This window comes from Macaca fascicularis, chromosome 1 (assembly GCF_037993035.2).
Source record: "Macaca fascicularis isolate 582-1 chromosome 1, T2T-MFA8v1.1".
Classification (NCBI taxonomy): Eukaryota; Metazoa; Chordata; class Mammalia; order Primates; family Cercopithecidae; genus Macaca; species Macaca fascicularis.
Window position 1 is genome coordinate 142,148,800 of NC_088375.1, and position 17,947 is coordinate 142,166,746.

The 17,947-nt window shown below is 40.5% G+C and overlaps 1 protein-coding gene across 9 annotated transcripts in view; it reads left to right on the forward strand.

The window, feature by feature from the left end:
* GLMN (glomulin, FKBP associated protein) overlaps positions 1-17,947 on the forward strand; it is a 60,421-nt gene that overhangs the window by 9,781 nt on the left and 32,693 nt on the right. For 7 of the 9 annotated variants that reach the window (XR_012417744.1, XR_012417743.1, XM_005542738.5 and 4 more), the window contains exons 4-7: positions 3,648-3,767; positions 4,880-4,988; positions 6,027-6,264; positions 8,599-8,701. Coding sequence is in view for 6 of the 9 variants with exons in the window: in XM_005542738.5 (XP_005542795.2) it covers positions 3,648-3,767; positions 4,880-4,988; positions 6,027-6,264; positions 8,599-8,701 (570 nt within the window). In the remaining 3 variants the exon portion in view is untranslated. Of the gene's footprint in view, positions 1-3,647; positions 3,768-4,855; positions 4,989-6,026; positions 6,265-8,598; positions 8,702-17,947 lie in introns of all 9 variants that reach the window. The other 2 variants (XR_012417745.1, XM_074001659.1) reach the window with 1 other exon arrangement.

Below are 17,947 nucleotides of genomic sequence, written 5' to 3' on the forward strand. Positions count from 1 at the left end.
TATAAAGAAAGCATGTTTGAGATCCAGAACAGAATACTGGGTTGTGGAGGGAGGTATTGAGGATAGGAGAGTATATGGGTTTTGCACTATGGGGTGGACAGGCAAGACAATTTGGTTGATAAGGTGCGGATCCTGAACTAACCTGTAAGTCTTATCTGGGTCTAGGACAGGTAAAATGGGGGAATTGTAAGAAGAGTTTATAGGCTTTAAAAGGCCATGCTCTAACAGTTCAGTGATAACAGGCTTTAATTCTTTTAAAGCGTACTGTGGGATGGGATATTGGCATTGAGCGGGGTAAGGGTGATTAGGTTTTAATGGGATGGTAAGGGGTGCATGATCAGTCGCCAAGGAGGGAGTAGAGGCATCCTATACTTGTGGGTTAAGGTGGGGGGATACGAGAGGAGGATGCAAAGGAGGCTTTGGACTGGGGAAAACAGCGTCGCTGAGGTGTGGCTGTAGTCCAGGAACAGTCAGGGAAGCAGATAATTTAGTTAAAATGTCTCGACCTAATAAGGGAGCTGGGCAGGTGGGGATAACTAAAAAGGAGTGCATAAAAGAATGTTGTCTAAGTTGGCACCAGAGTTGGGGAGTTTTAAGAGGTTTAGAAACCTGGCCGTCAATACCCACAACAGTTATGGAGGCAAAGGAAACAGGCCTTTGAAAAGAAGGTAATGTGGAGTGGGTAGCCTTCATATTGATTAAGAAGGGGACGGACTTACCCTCCACTGTGAGAGTTACCTAAAGCGTCTGTGATGGTCCAGGAGGCTTCCGAGGTGATTGGGCAGCGTCAGTCTTTAGCCGCTAAGCCAAGAAGATCTGGGAAGGAGTCAGAGAGCCTTGGGCCAGGGTTCTAGGGGCTCTGGCAGTGGCTCCCAGGCGAGTCGAACACTCCAATTTTCTGTGGGTTCCCATAGATGGGACACGGCTTAGGAGGAATCCTGGGCTGCGGACATTGCTTGGCCCAGTGGCCAGATTTCCAGCACTTGTAGCAAGCTTCTGGGGGAGGCGGTCCTGGAGGAATGACTGGCTGCTGCAATTCAGGCATTTGGAAGTTCTTGTGTGCTGGAGATGTGGCTGGGGTTTGTCTCACAGTGGAGGCAAGGAATTGCAACTCAGAAATACGTTGCTACTTGGCTGCCTTTATTATTATACACCTTGAAGGCGAATTAAGTCCTGTTTTGGGGTTTGAGGGCCAGAATCTAATTTTTGGAGTTTTATTTAATGTCGGGAGCGGATTGGATAATAAAATGTATATTGAGAATAAGACGGCCTTTTGACATTTTAGGGTCTAGGGCTGTAAAGCATCTCAGGGTTGCTGTCAAACAAGCCATGAACTGGGCTGGGTTTTTCATATTTGATGAAAAAGAGCCTAAACGCTAACTGATTTGGGAGAGGTTGGATAAAGAAAAAGGAACATTAACCTTGACTATGTCTTTAGCTCCAGTCACCTTTTTAAGAGGAAATAGCTGGGCAGGTGAGGAGGGCTAGTTGTGGAACAAAACTAAGCCAGACCGGGTGTGAGGAGGGGAGGTGATAAAAGGATTATAAGGTGGGGAGTGGAGGCTGAGGAAAATTTGGGACCTAGCTTGGCCTGGTGAGGAGGGGAGAAGTCAGATGTGTCTGTAGAAAAGGAAGATTAGAAAGACTCAGCGATGCTTGGGGTTGGGACTGAGGGAAGAGGCGGGAGGGAAAGATGGAAGATTTGGGACGAGTTGCATTGGGAACAGAGACTAGGGAGGGACCGATGTGTAAAAGAATGCCTGGACGTCAGGCACCTCAGACTGTTTGCCCATTTTACGACAAGAATTATATAGATCTTGTAGGATGGAAAAATCGAAAGTGCCGTTTTCTGGCTATTGGGAACCACTGTCGAGTTTGTATTGGGGTCAGGTGGCATTGTAGAAGAAAATAAGGTGTTTAGGTTTAGGTCAGGTGTGAGTTGAAGAGGTTTTAAGTTCTTGAGAACACAGGCTAAGGGAGAAGGAGGAATGGAGGGTGGAAGGTTGCCCATAGTGAAAGAGGCAAGCCCAGAGAAAAGAGAGTAGAGACATGGAGAGAAGGAGTGGGGGGCGCTTGCTCCCCAGAAAAGTGGAGGAGTAGAGACACGGAGAGAAGGGGTCGGAGGGTTCTTGCCCCCCAGAAAAGCGGAGAAGGGGTAGAGACACGGAGAGAAGGGGTCGGGGGGTTCTTGCCCCCCAGAAAAGCAGTAAGGGTGAAGGACCAAGGCAGGTGTCCCGTGTGGTCAGACATCTCTGAAATGTGGGTGAATAATCAGGCAGCCATCCCCGGGTGATTAAACACCAAGGGAAGACTGTCTTCCCGAGTCCGTGACCAGTGCCGGAGTTTTGGATCCACAGATAAAACGCGTCTCCTCTGTCTCTACCAGAAATGGAAAGGAACTGAAATTAAGAGAAGGGAAAGATGGAAGTGTGGCGCCAAGATTGAAAGGAGAAAGAGGTTAAGGGATAGTGAGAGAGATTGGAGAAGAGAGTAAAAAGAGGCCGCTTACCAGATTTAAAATTGGTGAGCTGTTCCTTGGGCTGGTCTGTCTGAGGACCTGAGGTTGTAGGTGGATCTTTCTCACAGAGCAAAGAGCAAGAGGACAGGGGATTGATCTCCCGAAGGAGGTCCCCCAGTCCGAGTCATGGCACCAAAATGTCACTGGCATCCGTGTGAAGAGACCACCAAACAGGCTTTGTGTGAGCAATAAAGCTTTTTAATCACCTGGGTGCAGGCGGGCTGAGTCCGAAAAGAGTCAGCGAAGGGAGATAGGGGTGGGGCCGTTTTATAGGATTTGGGTAGGTAGAAGAAAAAATTACAGTCAAAGGGGGTGCTCTGGCAGGCAGGGGTGGGGGTCACAAGGTGCTCAGTGGGGGAGCTTTTGAGGCAGTATGTGCCAGGAAAAGGAATTTCACAAGATAATATCATCGCCTAAGGCAAGGACTGGCCATTTTCACTTCTTTTGTGGTGGAATGTCATCGGTTAAGGCAGGAACCGGCCATCTGGATGTGTACGTGCAGGTCACAGGGGATATGATGGCTTAGCTTTGGCTCAGAGGCCTGACAGTTGATACTTTTGAAAATCAGTGGTTTTGATAATGAATGTGAATTAGTAATTATAAAGATAAACTTTCACTTGTGTGGTAAGCATTCTGAAATATCTTTGAACATAGAAGCCACTTGTATGTAGGAGAGATAGTTAATGAAGTCGTATTCCTTCTTTTTATATAAATTACAATGATTATATTTAGAGACTCCAAGGAACTTTAAAAGGTACAGGAGCATTGGCTGGATTTCTTTATGAATAAGGGGAGAAAAATTCTCTGTGGAAGTTAAGTACCTGTATTCAGCAAATTAACTCTTTTTGGAAATAGAGGCACTATTTAAATCTTGGGAAACATCAGCTTGCCTGATAAAAAGTAAAGACCCTTTTGCCTTTCCTCAGTGAACATATTAAAAACTATCTATTTAAAAATGTTGATATCTGTCAGCAGCCCACGCTGGAAAGTCTGTGGTGAAATGTCATAGGCCTCACTTCTCCCATCTTCCTGTTTCAGAGACAATTCTGAGCTCTTCCAAGATAGGAAAGCACACTGCGAGAGTCCTATAGGTGGCAGTGTTTGCTTTACTCTGAAAATGTCTTTACAGGTCATCATCAAGAATATGGGCTGGAATCTCATTGGTCCTGTTGTTCGATGCCTTTTGTGTAAAGATAAAGAGGATGCTAAAAGAAAAGTTTGCTTTTTGATCTTTGATTTATTAGTAAAGGTAAGTTAACAAGGTTCTCTTTGTCATAATACACAGCAGTATTTTATAATTCCCTTTAATGTTTATTGTTTGGTAAGAAAGCTTTCAGTTCATGAAAGTACATGCAGAAAGGAACTTGTTGGAGAAAAGACCCAGTCTTATTGATTGGATAGGCAGTTCCATTTCAGGATTTCCCAAATTCTCTGGATAAAAGAATTTTCTAACCTCATTAACTTCATATCAGACCCATTGATTCAGCATCTCCAGGGAGAGACCTAGGAAGCTATATTTTAACAAGTAACTTTTTGTATAGATGTGGAATACAAGGTTTAGAGAGGTAGTTCAAGGTCACATTTATCTTTTGGCAACATTAGAACTAGAATTAAAATCTCAGTCCTCTTTCTTTGTGGTACGTTCCTTAAAAGAGAATCGAAAGCCTAGAATACAAGTGATTAAAATGAAAGTAGGAATGGGGTAGAACACAGATCAGTTGTGACTAACAACCTTAGAAAGAGATCATTGGTAAAAGGCTAGTAGAGTTTAAAGGCAATATTTGATGGCTAAGAAAGAAAAATTCTGAGAAAAAGGATGTTATAAGAAACTGCTTAGTGATCAGTGTAAATATACCCAAATATATATTTGGAAGGAGAGCTCCATCTGTATGAGTTATTGACTAAGGGAGCTGGGAGCTTTTAAAAAAAAAACAGTCAAGTGAGATGATAAAATATTGCCAGTCAGAAAGCAATGCAAAGTTTCACCTGTTTAAAAAATACAGAAGCGATTCCGGACTAGCCTAAATAGGCTTGCAGCGTGGGATTGAAAGGTCCCACCTGCTGGAGCCCCTGGGAATTTATTAAGGCAATTTCAGAGTAGACAGGTGAAGCACAAAGGAAACCTGAGCTTAAAGATCCATTGACTTCTTGCTGCTTTTTAGTTTTATAGTTACTTGACCATCACAGATTCTGTGTTTTGCTAGTGCACATTTTTTTAACAATTGTATAAATAATTTTAATGTTAAGCAAAAACATAATTGTATAATATTTTTTGTCAATATATGTCTTCTTAAAAATAGTAATAATGTGGCTTTAAATACAACTTGTATTAAACAGGTTCAATTGTGAATATTTTTATAGTTATGCAATCCAAAGGAATTATTGTTGGGTTTGCTTGAACTGATTGAAGAGCCCTCTGGAAAACAGATATCCCAAAGTATTCTTCTTTTGCTTCAGCCATTACAAACAGGTAATGAGAATTTTGATATCAGAGTACTTCTTGTATCTTTAAGTGCCTTGATGGTTACCCCAAAATGTCAATACTACACCAAAGTTTACAGCTAATTAGTGAGTACTCTGCTTAAACGAATAATAGCAATGCCAATGTGAATTTTGCTGCTCATGGAAAGATTATAGTATCTGGCCAGAGTGGGTACCCAGTAAATATTCTGTTGAATGTCATACTATTTTTCATGTGCTGTATTGAAACCTATACCTTTTTGCCTAACCTTCCTATCTGCTGCTTAAATCTAGAATTTTCTCCCGAAACATATTTCAAGGATTACCTCTGTGGTGTCTGCAGTACTAAATCTGATAGCATTATAGTAGTCCAGAAGAGTATCAGGCAGGGCGTTGCTCAGCCTCTGCTTTGGGAGGTGGATTGGGCATAGCAAAGGTACTACTGAAGAATGAAACGAGGAGATATGGCACGATAAGGCTCCATGGCTGAGTGCAGTAACAATATTGGTAGGTAATGGGTCTTGGCAACCGAGGCAGACAGTATCCATGGGAAGAGGTTATTTTTCATTTTAGGAAATTCATTTATCTCACAGTCTGATAGAGGGACCTGGAATCAGAAATTATATTTGTTTTAAATATGAATGCCTACCAGCTTCATACCACCTATAATATTCTGTCTTCTAGGGGAAAAAAATCTAATAATACCACCTCCTATTTGTATAGTGCTTTGCAGTTTACAATACACTCTCATATTTTGTGCTTATAACACAAAAAACATGGAAAGAACATGTTTCTGTCTTAAGTACATAGCCTGTTACACATAGTTGGTTATAAACATAACCTAAACAGCATTTCATGGCAAGATGCTGTGTTATTTTATGCACAACTAAGAAGAAAAAAACACTGCCAGTTAGACTGTGATGTGTCATCTTGATTTCAAGAGCTGTTAAAATATGGAAGGAGGAGGTATCTTGTAATTCCACATTTGCCGAATTTCTTGTCCCATGTTTAGCATACTTGATGAGCGACAACTTGATCTTTGTTCTAGTGATTCAGAAACTTCATAACAAGGCATATTCAATTGGATTAGCATTGTCTACCCTTTGGAATCAGCTATCTCTTCTTCCTGTTCCATACTCAAAAGAACAAATACAAATGGATGACTATGGCCTTTGTCAGTGTTGCAAGGCCTTAATAGAGTTCACTAAGCCTTTTGTGGAAGAAGTCATTGATAACAAAGAAAACTCACTGGAAAATGAAAAGTTAAAGGATGAATTACTGAAATTGTAAGTATAATTTTAAGAACATCTCACAATGGACTTAAGTAATTGATAGTTCAGTTATTTTATGTTTCTTCACCTTGTTTGACATGTAAATAGAAATCTAGTTTCACGTTTTGAATTTCAGAAGAATGTAGGGTTCAACTGATACAGCATGGGGACTTGAGACATTTATATTTAAAAAAATTATAGGCCGGGTGTAGTGGCTCACACATGTAATCCCATCACTTTGGGAGACTGACATGAGAGGATTGTTTGGGGCCAGGAGTTTGAGACCAGCCTTGGCAACATAGCGAGACCCCCATCTCTACAAAAAAAAATTTTAAAATTAGCTGGATGTAGTGGCATATACCTGTAGTGCTACTACTTGGGAGGCTGAGGCTAGAGGATGGGTTGAATCCAGGAGTGTGAGGCTACAGTGAATGATGATCGGCCACTGTACTCCAGCCTGGGCAACAGAGCAAGACCCTGTCTTTAAAAAACTAATTAATAAAATAATTATAAAACCAAAATCCATTCATTTACTTTATATTCTTCTTTGTATTGCCTTTATTCATCATAGTAAGTGAATAATGAAAGTGGGGGAAATAGATACATGTAGCTCAGGGTGAGTGTGGGAAATAGATATATGTAGCTCTGTGGAGAAATTGTGTTTTACTCTTTCAAAGAAAGCAGCAGAAGGACCACCAGACAGAACATCCAACTTGACTACAAAAATAGTAGTAGAGTATCCACCCAACAGCATTCCCTCCATGGGTGCTATAGACTAAACATGTACTGTTCAATATGGCTGTAGCATGTGACATATGGCTGGTCAAAATTCAGATGTACTTTAAGTATAAAATATCCCCTGGATTTTGAAGACTTGTTATTTAAAAAAAAAAAAAAAAAAAAAACAAAAAACAAACAGTAAAATACCTCAATAATTTTTATATTGATAACATGTTGAAATGACAATATTTCAGATATATTGGGTTAAGATAAATTATTAAAATCATCTCTCCCATTCTTACTACTTTTTTCATATGTCTACTAAAAGATCTTATATGTAGGGCTATGTTATATTTCTATTGGACAGTGATAGACTAGATTATTTAATTACATGGACCAGTAATTTTTAAATTTTGGCTACTTGGAGGCTGAGGCAGGAGGATCACTTGAGGCCAGGAGTTCAAGACCAACTTAGGCAACACAGCAAGACCTCATCTCTAAAAAATAGAATATAAAATAATATTTTAATTTTATAGACATACTATTTTTAGCTTCCTACTTGTCAGGACATTTAAAAAAAATTAACAGCCAGATGTGGTGGCTCACACCTGTAATCCTAACACTTTGGGAGGCCAAGGTGGGAGATTGCTTGAGGTCAGGAGTTTGAGACCAGCCTGGGCAACATAGTGAGACCCTGTCTCTACAAAAAATAAAAAAGTTAGCTGGGCACAGTGTTGTGTGCCTGTAGTCCAAGCTACTTGGCAGGCTGCAGCAGGAGGATCCTTTGGGCCCAGGAGTTTGAGGTTACAGTGTGCTATTATTGTGCCACTGCATTCCAGCCTGGGTGACATAGACCCTGTCTCAAAAAAAAGTTTTTTACCACTTATAAAATCCATTATCTCATAAAAGAAAAGGTATTTTAACTAAAGAAATAGGAAAGGCTTAATCACAGAATAAAGTTTCATTTTCTAAATAAAACAAATAGAGCTGTGTGAAAAAATGACTATTTCCTGAGTTTTTCTTTGAACTAATGAAAACAACATCGTAGACTAGCACTGGCCCTCAAACATTCAGAATTCAATGGAATAGTTCAGATGTAGAAGTCAGTCTTAGCATGTTGAGTCTCCCAAGGTGTTCTCATGTTCTCCCTATTACTAGTACGAACGACGTTACATCAACAGTTTTATAGAACATTAAGTTATTGATGCTTGTCTTAATCCACTTGTGCTGATATAACAGACTACCTAAGACTGGGTGATTTATAATGAACGAAATTCATTGGTTCACAGTTCTGGAGGCTGGGAAGTCTACAGTTAAGGCGCTGGCATCTGGCAAGGGCCTTCTAGCTGTGTCACAATGTGGCTGAAGGTAAAAGGGCAAACGGCAAAAGTGGGCTGAACTTGCCCTTTTACAAGAGCATTAATCTCATGCATGAGAGTGGAGCCCCCTTGGCCTAATTCCCACCTCTTTATGGCAGTTAAATTTCAACATGAGTTTTGGAGAGGAGAGTCATTCAAACCATAGCAGTGCTTATGTTATTTTTCAAGTAAAATTAACTTAGATTTGAAGAACTAGGGATTTTATACTTGGAAGTGTTGATTTCATAGTTACCTATTTCTTATGCCTTAGTTGTTTCAAAAGCTTGAAATGCCCTTTGCTGACAGCACAATTCCTTGAACAGTCTGAAGAAGGTGGAAATGATCCTTTCAGGTATTTTGCATCAGAAATAATAGTAAGTACAGCTAATTTAATCTGCTATAATCTCAAATGTTATCCCACTATATTCTCAGTACTGCACATGTAAATTGATACATTCATTAATAAAGAAATATGTATTTTTTGTAGAACACATAAAAGATGGAAAATAAAACAGCAATAATTTTATTATCCAAAGATAAATATTGATATCCTCCAGGCTTTTTTCTTATATACTTATTTATAATAATACATATATATAAAATTTTCAAAGATTATATATGTATTCTTATAATCTACGTTTTTCCTCTTCAACAGTATATTATGAATATTTTTCCATTGGCTTAATAGCGTCCTATGGTATGGACTTAGCATAATGTATTTCACGTATGCCATATAGTTCAACATTTGGATTGTTACTAATTTTTCATTATTGTAGGACAACTCCAACTTTTTTTTAACTGTTAAGTCTATTATAAGTAACCTAGTAACTAAATTTTTGTATACTTCTAAAATTATTTGCTTAAAATTCCTAGAGTGGAAGTTCCATGCCCCATGATAAATATTTTCAAAATAGCTCCATATATAAGTAAATTTTATTTTAAAAGCAATTTGGCTGTATGCATCAATAGTATTTTAAAATGTACTCAGATTCTGTATTAGAGAAATAATCTGAAATATTAAAAAATGTATTTTAAGTTGGTGTTTATGAATTTCAAAAGAGCAGTCCATGTGGCCGTGTAGTTTCCTTCAGCCATGTTCAGCTACATGAGTGCAGGTACAGCATAGGAGTAACATTTGGTTTAATTAGGGTGAGGTTTTGAGAACCTCACCCCTCTTATAGAGAGCAAGAGGGGGGCAAGGGATTGAGCATGTATGTAAGGTGATTTTTTTTTTCAATTATATAAGTTCTAAGTTACATGTGCACAACGTGCAGGTTTGTTACATAGGTATACATGTGCCATGTTTGTTTGCTGTACCCATGAACTCATCGTTTACGTTAGGTATTTCTCCTAATGCTATCCCTCCCCCAGGCCCCCATGTCCCGACTGGCCCTGGTGTGTGATGTTCCCCACCCTGTGTCCATGTGTTCTGTCCTACCTATGAGTAAGAACATGCGGTGTTTGGTTTTATGTTCTTGTGATAGTTTGCTTAGAATGATGGTTTCCAGCTTCATCCATGTCCCTGCAAAGGACATGAACTCATCCTTTTTTATGGCTGCATAGTATTTCATTGTGTGTATGTGCCACATTTTCTTAATCCAGTCTATCATTGATGGACATTTGGGTTGGTTCCAAGTCTTTGCTATTGTGAATAGTGCCACAAGAAACACATGTGCATGTGTCTTTATCGTAGAATGATTTATAATCCTTTGGGTATATGCCCAGTATTGGGATCGCTGGGTCAAATGGTATTTCTAGTTCTGGATCCTTGAGGGATCGCCACACTGTCTTCCACAATGGTTGAACTAATTTACACTCCCACCAACAGTGTAAAAGCATTCCTATTTCTCCACATCCTCTCCAGCACCTGTTGTTTCGTGACTTTTTAATGATTGCCATTCTAACTGGCATGAGATGGTATCTCATTGTGGTTTTCATTTGTGTTTCGCCAATGACCAGTGATGATGAGCATTTTTTTATGTCTGTTGGCTGCATAAATGTCTTCTTTTGAGAAGTGTCTATTCATATCCTTTGCCCACTTTTTGATGGGGGCTGTTTGTTTTTTTCTTATAAATTTAAGTTCCTTGTAGATTCTGGATATTAGCCCTTTGTCAGATGGGTAGATTGCACAAATTTTCTCCCATTTTGTACGTTGCCTGTTCACTCTGATGATAGTTTCTTTTGCTGTGCAGAAGCTCTTTAGTTTAATTAGATACCATTTGTCTATTTTGGCTTTTGTTGCCATTGCTTTTGGTGTTTTAGTCATGAAGTCTTTGCCCATGCCTATGTTCTGAATGGTATTACCTAGGTTTTCTTTTAGGGTTTTTATGGTGTTAGGTCTTACATTTAAGTCTTTAATCCATCTCGAGTTAATTTTTGCATAAGGTGTAAGGAAGGCATCCAGTTTCAGCTTTCTACATATGGCTGGCCAGTTTTCCCAGCACCGTTTATTAAATAGGGAATCCTTTCCCCATTGCTTGTTTTTGTCAGGTTTGTCAAAGATCAGATGGTTGTAGATGTGTAGTGTTATTTCAGAGGCCTCTGTTCTGTTCCATTGGTCTGTGTATCTGTTTCGGTACCAGTACCATACTGTTTTGGTTACTGTAGCCTTGTAGTGTAGTTTGAAGTCAGGTAGCATGATGCCTCCAGCTTTGTTCTTTTTGCTTAGGATTGTCTTGGCTGTACGGGCTCTTTTTTGGTTCCATATGAACTTTAAAGTAGTTTTTTCTAACTCTGTGAAGAAAGTCAGTGGTAGCTTGATGGGGATAGCATTGAATCTGTAAATTACTTTGGGCAGTATGGCCATTTTCACGATACTGATTCTTCCTATCCATGAGCATGGAATGTTCTTCCATTTGTTTGTGTCTTCTTTTATTTCGTTGAGCAGTGGTTTGTAGTTCTCCTTGAAGAGGTCCTTCACATCTCTGGTATATTGGATTCCTAGCTATTTTATTCTCTTTGTAGTAATTGTGAATGGGAGTTCACTCATGATTTGGCTCTCTGTTTGTCTATTATTGGTGTATAGGAACACTTGTAATTTTTGCACATTGATTTTGTATTCTGAGACTTTGCTGAAGTTGCTTATCAGCTTAAAGAGATTTTGGTCTGAGACAATGGGGTTTTCTAAATATATAATCATGTCATCTGCAAACAGAGACAATTTGACTTCCTCTTTTCTTAATCAAATACCTTTATTGCTTTCTCTTGCCTGATTGCCCTAGCCGGAACTCCAACACTTTGTTGAACAGGAGTGGTGAGAGAGGGCATCCTTGTCTTGTGCTGGCTTTCAAAGGGAATGCTTCCAATTTTTTGCCCATTCAGGCTGTGGGTTTGTCAAAAAAGCGCTTTATTATTTTGAGATACGTTCCATCAGTACCTAGTTTATTGAGAGTTTTTAGCATGAAGGACTGTTGAATTTTGTCAAAGGCCTTTTCTGCATCTATTGAGATAATCATGTGGTTTTTTGTCATTGGTTCTGTTTATGTGGTGGATTACATTTATTGATTTGCATATGTTGAACCAGCCTTGCATCCCAGGGATGAAGCCGACTTGATTGTGGCGGAAGAGATTTTTGATGTGCTGCTGGATTCAGTATTTTATTGAGGACTTTCACATCGATGTTTATCAGGGATATTGCCCTAAAATTCTCTTTTTTTGTTGTGTCTCTACCAGGCTTTGGTATCAGGATGATCCTGGCCTCATAAAATGAGTTAGGGAGGATTCCCTCTTTTTCTATTGATTGGAATAGTTTCAGAAGGAATGGTACCATCTCCTTTTTGTACCTGTGGTAGAATTCAGCTGTGAATCTGTCTGGTTCTGAACTTTTTTTGGTTGGTAGGCTATTATTGCCTCAATTTCAGAACCTGTTATTGGTCTATTCAGAGATTCAACTTCTTTTTGATTTAGTCTTGGGAGGGTGTATGTGTCCAGGAATTTATCCATTTCTTCTAGATTTTCTAGTTTATTTGCATAGAGGTGTTTATACTATTCTCTGATGGTAGTTTGTATTTCTGAGATCAGTGGTGATATCACCTTTATCATTTTTTATTGTGTCTATTTGATTCTTCTCTCTTTTCTTCTTTATTAATCTTGCTAGAGGTCTATGTATTTTGCTGATCTTTTCAAAAAACCAGCTCCTGGATTCACTGATTTTTTTTTGAAGGGTTTTTTGTGTCTCTATCTTCTTCAGTTCTACTCTCATCTTAGTTATTTCTTGCCTTCTGCTGGCTTTTGAATTTGTTTGCTCTTGCTTCTCTAGTTCTTTTCATTGTGATGTTAGGATGTCATTTTAGCTCCTTCCTGCTTTCTTTTGTGGTCATTTAGTGCTACAAATTTCCCTCTACTTACTGCTTTAAAAGTGTCCCAGAGATTCTGAAACGTGTCTTTGTTCTCATTGTTTTCAAAGAACATCTTTATTTCTGCCTTCATTTCGTTATTTACCCAGTAGTCATTCAGGAGCAGGTTGTTCAGTTTCCATGTAGTTGTGCTGTTTTGAGTGAGTTTATTAATCCTGAGTTCTAATTTGATTGCACTGTGGTCTGAGAGACAGTTTGTTGTGATTTCTGTTCTTTTACATTTGCTGAGTAGTATTTTACTACCAATTATGTGGTCAGTTTTAGAATAAGTATGATGTGGTGCTGAGAAGAATGTATATTCTGTTGATTTGGGGTGGAGGGTTCTGTAGATGTCTATTAGGTCTGCTTGGTCCAGAGCTGAGTTCAAGTTCTGGATATCCTTGTTAACCTTCTGTCTCATTGATCTGTGTAATATTGACAGTGGGGTGTTAAAATCTCCCATCATTATTGTGTGGGAGTCTAAGTCTCTTTGTAGGTCTCTGAGGACTTGCTTTATGAATCTGGGTGCTCCTGTATTGGATGCATATATATTTAGGATAGTTAGCTCTTGTTAAAGTTATCCCTTTACCATTATGTAATGGCCTTCTTTGTCTCTTTTGGTCTTTGTTGGTTTAAAGTCTGTTTTATCAGAGACTAGGATTGCAACCCTTGCTTTTTTGTTTTGTTTTGTTTTCCATTCGCTTGGTAGATCTTCCTCCATCCCTTTATTTTGAGTCTATGTGCATCTTTGCACGTGAGATGGGTCTCCTGAATACAGCAAACTGATGGGTCTTGACTCTATCCAATTTGCCAGTCTATATTTTTTATTTGGGGCATTTAGCCCATTTACATTTAAGGTTAGTATTGTTATGATTGAATTTGATCCTGTCATTATGATGTTAGTTGGTTATTTTTCCCATTAATTGATGTGGTTTCTTCATAGCGTTACTGGTTTTTACCATTTTGCATGTTTTTGCAGCGGCTGGTACCGGTCGATCCTATTCATGTTTAGTGCTTCCTTCAGAAGCTCTTGTAGGGCAGGCCTGGTAGTGACAGAATCTCTCAGCATTTGCTTGTCTATAAAGGATTTTATTTCTCCTTCACTTATGCACCTTAGTTTGGCTGGATATGAAATTCTGGGTTGAAAATTCTTTTCTTTAAGAATGTTGAATACTGGCCCCCACTCTCTTCTGACTTGTAGGGTTTCTGCCGAGAGATTCACTTAGTGTGATGGGCTTCCCTTTGTGGGTAACCCAACCTTTTTCTCTGGCTGCCCTTAAAAGTTTTCCGTTCACTTCCACCTTGGTGAATCTGACAATTATGTGTCTTGGAGTTGCTCTTCTCGAGGAGTATCTTTGTGGTGGTCTCTGTATTTTCTGAATTTGAATGTTGGCCTGCCTTGCTAGGTTATGGAAGTTTTCCTGGATAATATCCTGAAGAGAGTTTTCTAACTTTGTTCCATTCTCCGTGTCACTTTCCGGTACACCAGTCAAATGTAGATTTGGTCTTTTCACATAGTCCCATATTTCTTGGAGGCTTTATTCGTTTCTTTTCACTCTTTTTTCTCTAATCTTGTCCTCTCACTTTATTTCATTAATTTGATCTTCAGTAACTGATACCCTTTCTTCCACTTGATCGAATCAGCTACTGAGGCTTGTGCATGCATCACGTAGTTCTCGTGCCATGGTTTTCAGCTCTATCAGGTCACTTAAGGTCTTCTCTACACTGTTTATTCTAGTTAGCCATTCGTCTAACCTTTTTTCAAGGTTTTTAGCTTCCTTGTGACAGGTTAGAACATGCTCCTTTAGCTCGGAGAAGTTTGTTATTACTGACCTTCTGAAGCCTACTTCTGTCAACTACTTGTGAAACTCATTCTCTGTCCAGTTTTGTTCCCTTGTTGGCCAAGAGCTGTGATCCTTTGGAGGAGCAGAGGCGCTCTGTTTTTTGGAAATTTCAGGTTTTTTGCTCTGGTTTCTCCCCATCTTTGTGGTTTTATCTACCTTTGATCTTTGATGATGGTGACCTACAGATGGGGTTTTGGTGTAGATGTCCTTTTTATTGATGATGATGCTATTCCTTTCTGTTTGTTAGTTTTCCTTCTAACAGTCAGACCCCTCAGCTGCAGGTCTGTTGGAGTTTGCTAGAGGTCCACTCCAGACCCTGTTTGCCTGGGTATCACCAGTGGAGACTGCAGAACAGCAAATATTCCTGCCTGAACCCTCCTCTGGAAGCTTTGTCCCAGAGGGGCACCCGCCTGTTTGAGGTGTCTGTCGGCCCCCTACTGGAAGGTGTCTCCCAGTCAGGCTACATGGGGGTCAGGGACCTACTTGAGGAGGCAGTCTGTCCATTATCGGAGCTCAACTGCCATACTGAGAGAACCACTGCTCTCTTCAGAGCTGTCAGACAGGGACGTTTAAGTCTGCAGAAGCTGTCTGCCACCTTTTGCCCTGTCCCCAGAGGTGGAATCTATAGAGGCAGTAGGCCTTGCTGAGTTGTGATGGGCTCCGCCCAGTTCGTGCTTCCAGGCCTCTTTGTTTACACTGTGAGCTACTCAAACCTCAGCAGTGGCGGACGCCCCTTCCCTTCTCCAGCTGCAGCCTCACAGGTCAATCTCAGACTGCTGTGTTAGCAGTGAGCAAGGCTCCGTGGGTGTGGGATCCACCAAGCCAGGCACGGGAGGGTATCTCCTGGTCTGCCAGTTACTAAGACTGTGGGAATAGCACAATATTTGGTCAGGAGTATACCGTTGCTCCAGATACAGTCTGTCATGGCTTCCCTTGGCTAGGAAAGGGAAATGCGCTGACCCCTCGTGCTTCCCGGGTGAGGCGATGCCCCACCCTGCTTCAACTTGCCCTCCGTGGGCTGCACCCACTGTCCAGCGAGTCCCAATGAGATGAACCAGGTACCTCAGTTGGAAATGCAGAAATCAGCCATCTTCTGCGTCAATCTCGCTGGGAGCTGCAGACCGGAGCTGTTCCTATTCAGCCATCTTGGAAGTGACTCCTTTTTTTTTTTTTTTTGAGACAGAGTCTTGCTCTGTCACCCAGGCTGTGGTTCAATGGCACGATCTCAGTTCTCTGCAATCTCCACCTCCTAGGTTCAAGCAATTCTCCTGCCTTAGCCTCCCAAGTAGCTGGGATTACAGGCACCCGCCACCACGCCTGGCTAATTTTTTGTATTTTTAGTAGAGATGGAGTTTCGCCATGTTGGCCAAGCTGGTCTCAAACTCCTGACCTCAGGTGATCCACCCGCCTCAGCCTCCCAAAGTCAGGAATTACAGGTGTGAGCCACTGCACCCTGCCACAAGGTGATTTTAATGTACAAAGTGACTTTAATGATGGACATAGAATTTAAGCTGGGTAAGGAGTGAAGTTAGGACATACTAAATGCAAGAGACAGTGAAAAGGTGATTGGATCATTAGGTTGTAGAACCTGATGTGGGTGACAAATGTTTGGAGTTAGGTTACTAAAAGGGGTGAACTGAAAAAATAGGTGTAAAGAATAGGATGCTTGAAAATAGTATTATGGAAAGATTATAGTTACTAGCATCAATGTCTGGGGTGTGAACATGAGAGGGTGTTCTAAAGGAGAGGGTAGAGGCCAAGGTCATTGGACTAGAGAAAATAGATTTCTGAGATTTCTTTGGTTGTATGTTTTAAATCCCACAGAATTATAATGTTGGAAAGCCACGTGATGGGGTGACCTTGGGGTCTACTAACTGCAACAAGGAGGGGTAGAAATGGTAAAGTCATAAAAAATGAGTTTCAGAGTTGAGGGAGTTTTAGAGAGGATGGGGAGAGAATGGTGTAGAAGCAGCAAGGAGAACAGATGTATTCCCAGGCTCAGTGGTACAATGGGTATAGATGAAAAATATAGCAGTCTTTTGAAGGGTTGCAGAGAAAGCAGTTGTTTTCAGATGAGAGCCAATTTTCATTTAGGAGAGATGGAAAAAGGGGTAATATGAAGGGATGCTAGAAGTTTATGGGAATAAATTCTGAAGATGAGAGATGACTTGGTGACTGATATAATTAGGAATACATAATTTAATAAGGTTCCTGCTGATGGTCACGATAATAGTGAAGAGGCTGTGAGGGATGAAGAAGGAGAGGTGAAGGGTTTTCTCTGGAGCACACAAAAGTCTGGGGGCTCTTCATTGTTGCCAGTGCTAGAGTACAGTGTCATCTCCTGGAGGTGGTATAAGCACCATCACCTGTGATGCGTATTTTGAGAAGACAACTATGAAAGTTGGAAACTATTAGAGGAAATCTGGTGATGCAGAAAAACCAAACTCAGTTTCTCCTACTATAGTCATAACAAGTTTCTGACACCAGATGTATGGAGTTCCCCTGCCCTGCCCCCTGCACTTCACAGCAAGCAAGCAAGCAGTTCTACCGTGGACACCAGTTGGGTGTCCTCTAATTCAATTCCAACATTACCTACCTGGAGACAGTGTCAGATTTCACAGGTTGAGGACTGAATCCCTCAAGACTGCCCCCACTTCCAATGCCAGTCTCAAGCCGCAGGATGTTTTACCTGTGCTCTGACTGACTGGCTATAAATCAAGATTCCCAGGACCCCTTCTTGGGTTTGATTAATTTGCTAGATAGGCTTACAGAACTCAGGGAACTGCTTACTTACATTTAGTGGTTTACTGTAAAGAATATTACCAAGGATACAGATGAAGAGATGCATAGGGCTTAGGTATAGGGGAGGAGGTACCAAGTTTCCATACCCTTCCTGGATGCACCACCCTACTGGAAACTTCGTGTGTTCAGCTTCCAGAAGCTTTCTGAATCCGATCATTTTGGGTTTTTATGGAGGCTTCATTATGTAGGAATGATTAATTACATCATTGACCATTGGTAATCAACTGAATCTTCAGCCCCTCTCCTTTACTGAGGTGGGATGGAGGTGGGGCTGTGGGACTGAAAGGTCCAACCTTCTAATCACAGGGTTGGTTCCCTTGGCAACCAGCTCCCATCCTGAGGCTATCCAGGAGACCCAGCCATCAGTCAACTCAACAGCATAAAGACACTTATCACTTTGGAGATTCCAAGGATTTTAGGAGTTATATCCCAGGAAGTGGGAACAAAGAGCAAATATATATTTCACAGTATCACAGATGTTAAATCTGGGAGTGATGTAATCAAACTGTGTTTAGGATTCATCACTTTAAAGGAAGATGACTAACGGGGATAAAATTGGAAGTAGGGAAGCCTTAGGAGTTAAGTAAGAAATGATGGGACAAGAGTATAGATGTATGGATATAGTTTTTGTTTGTTTCCT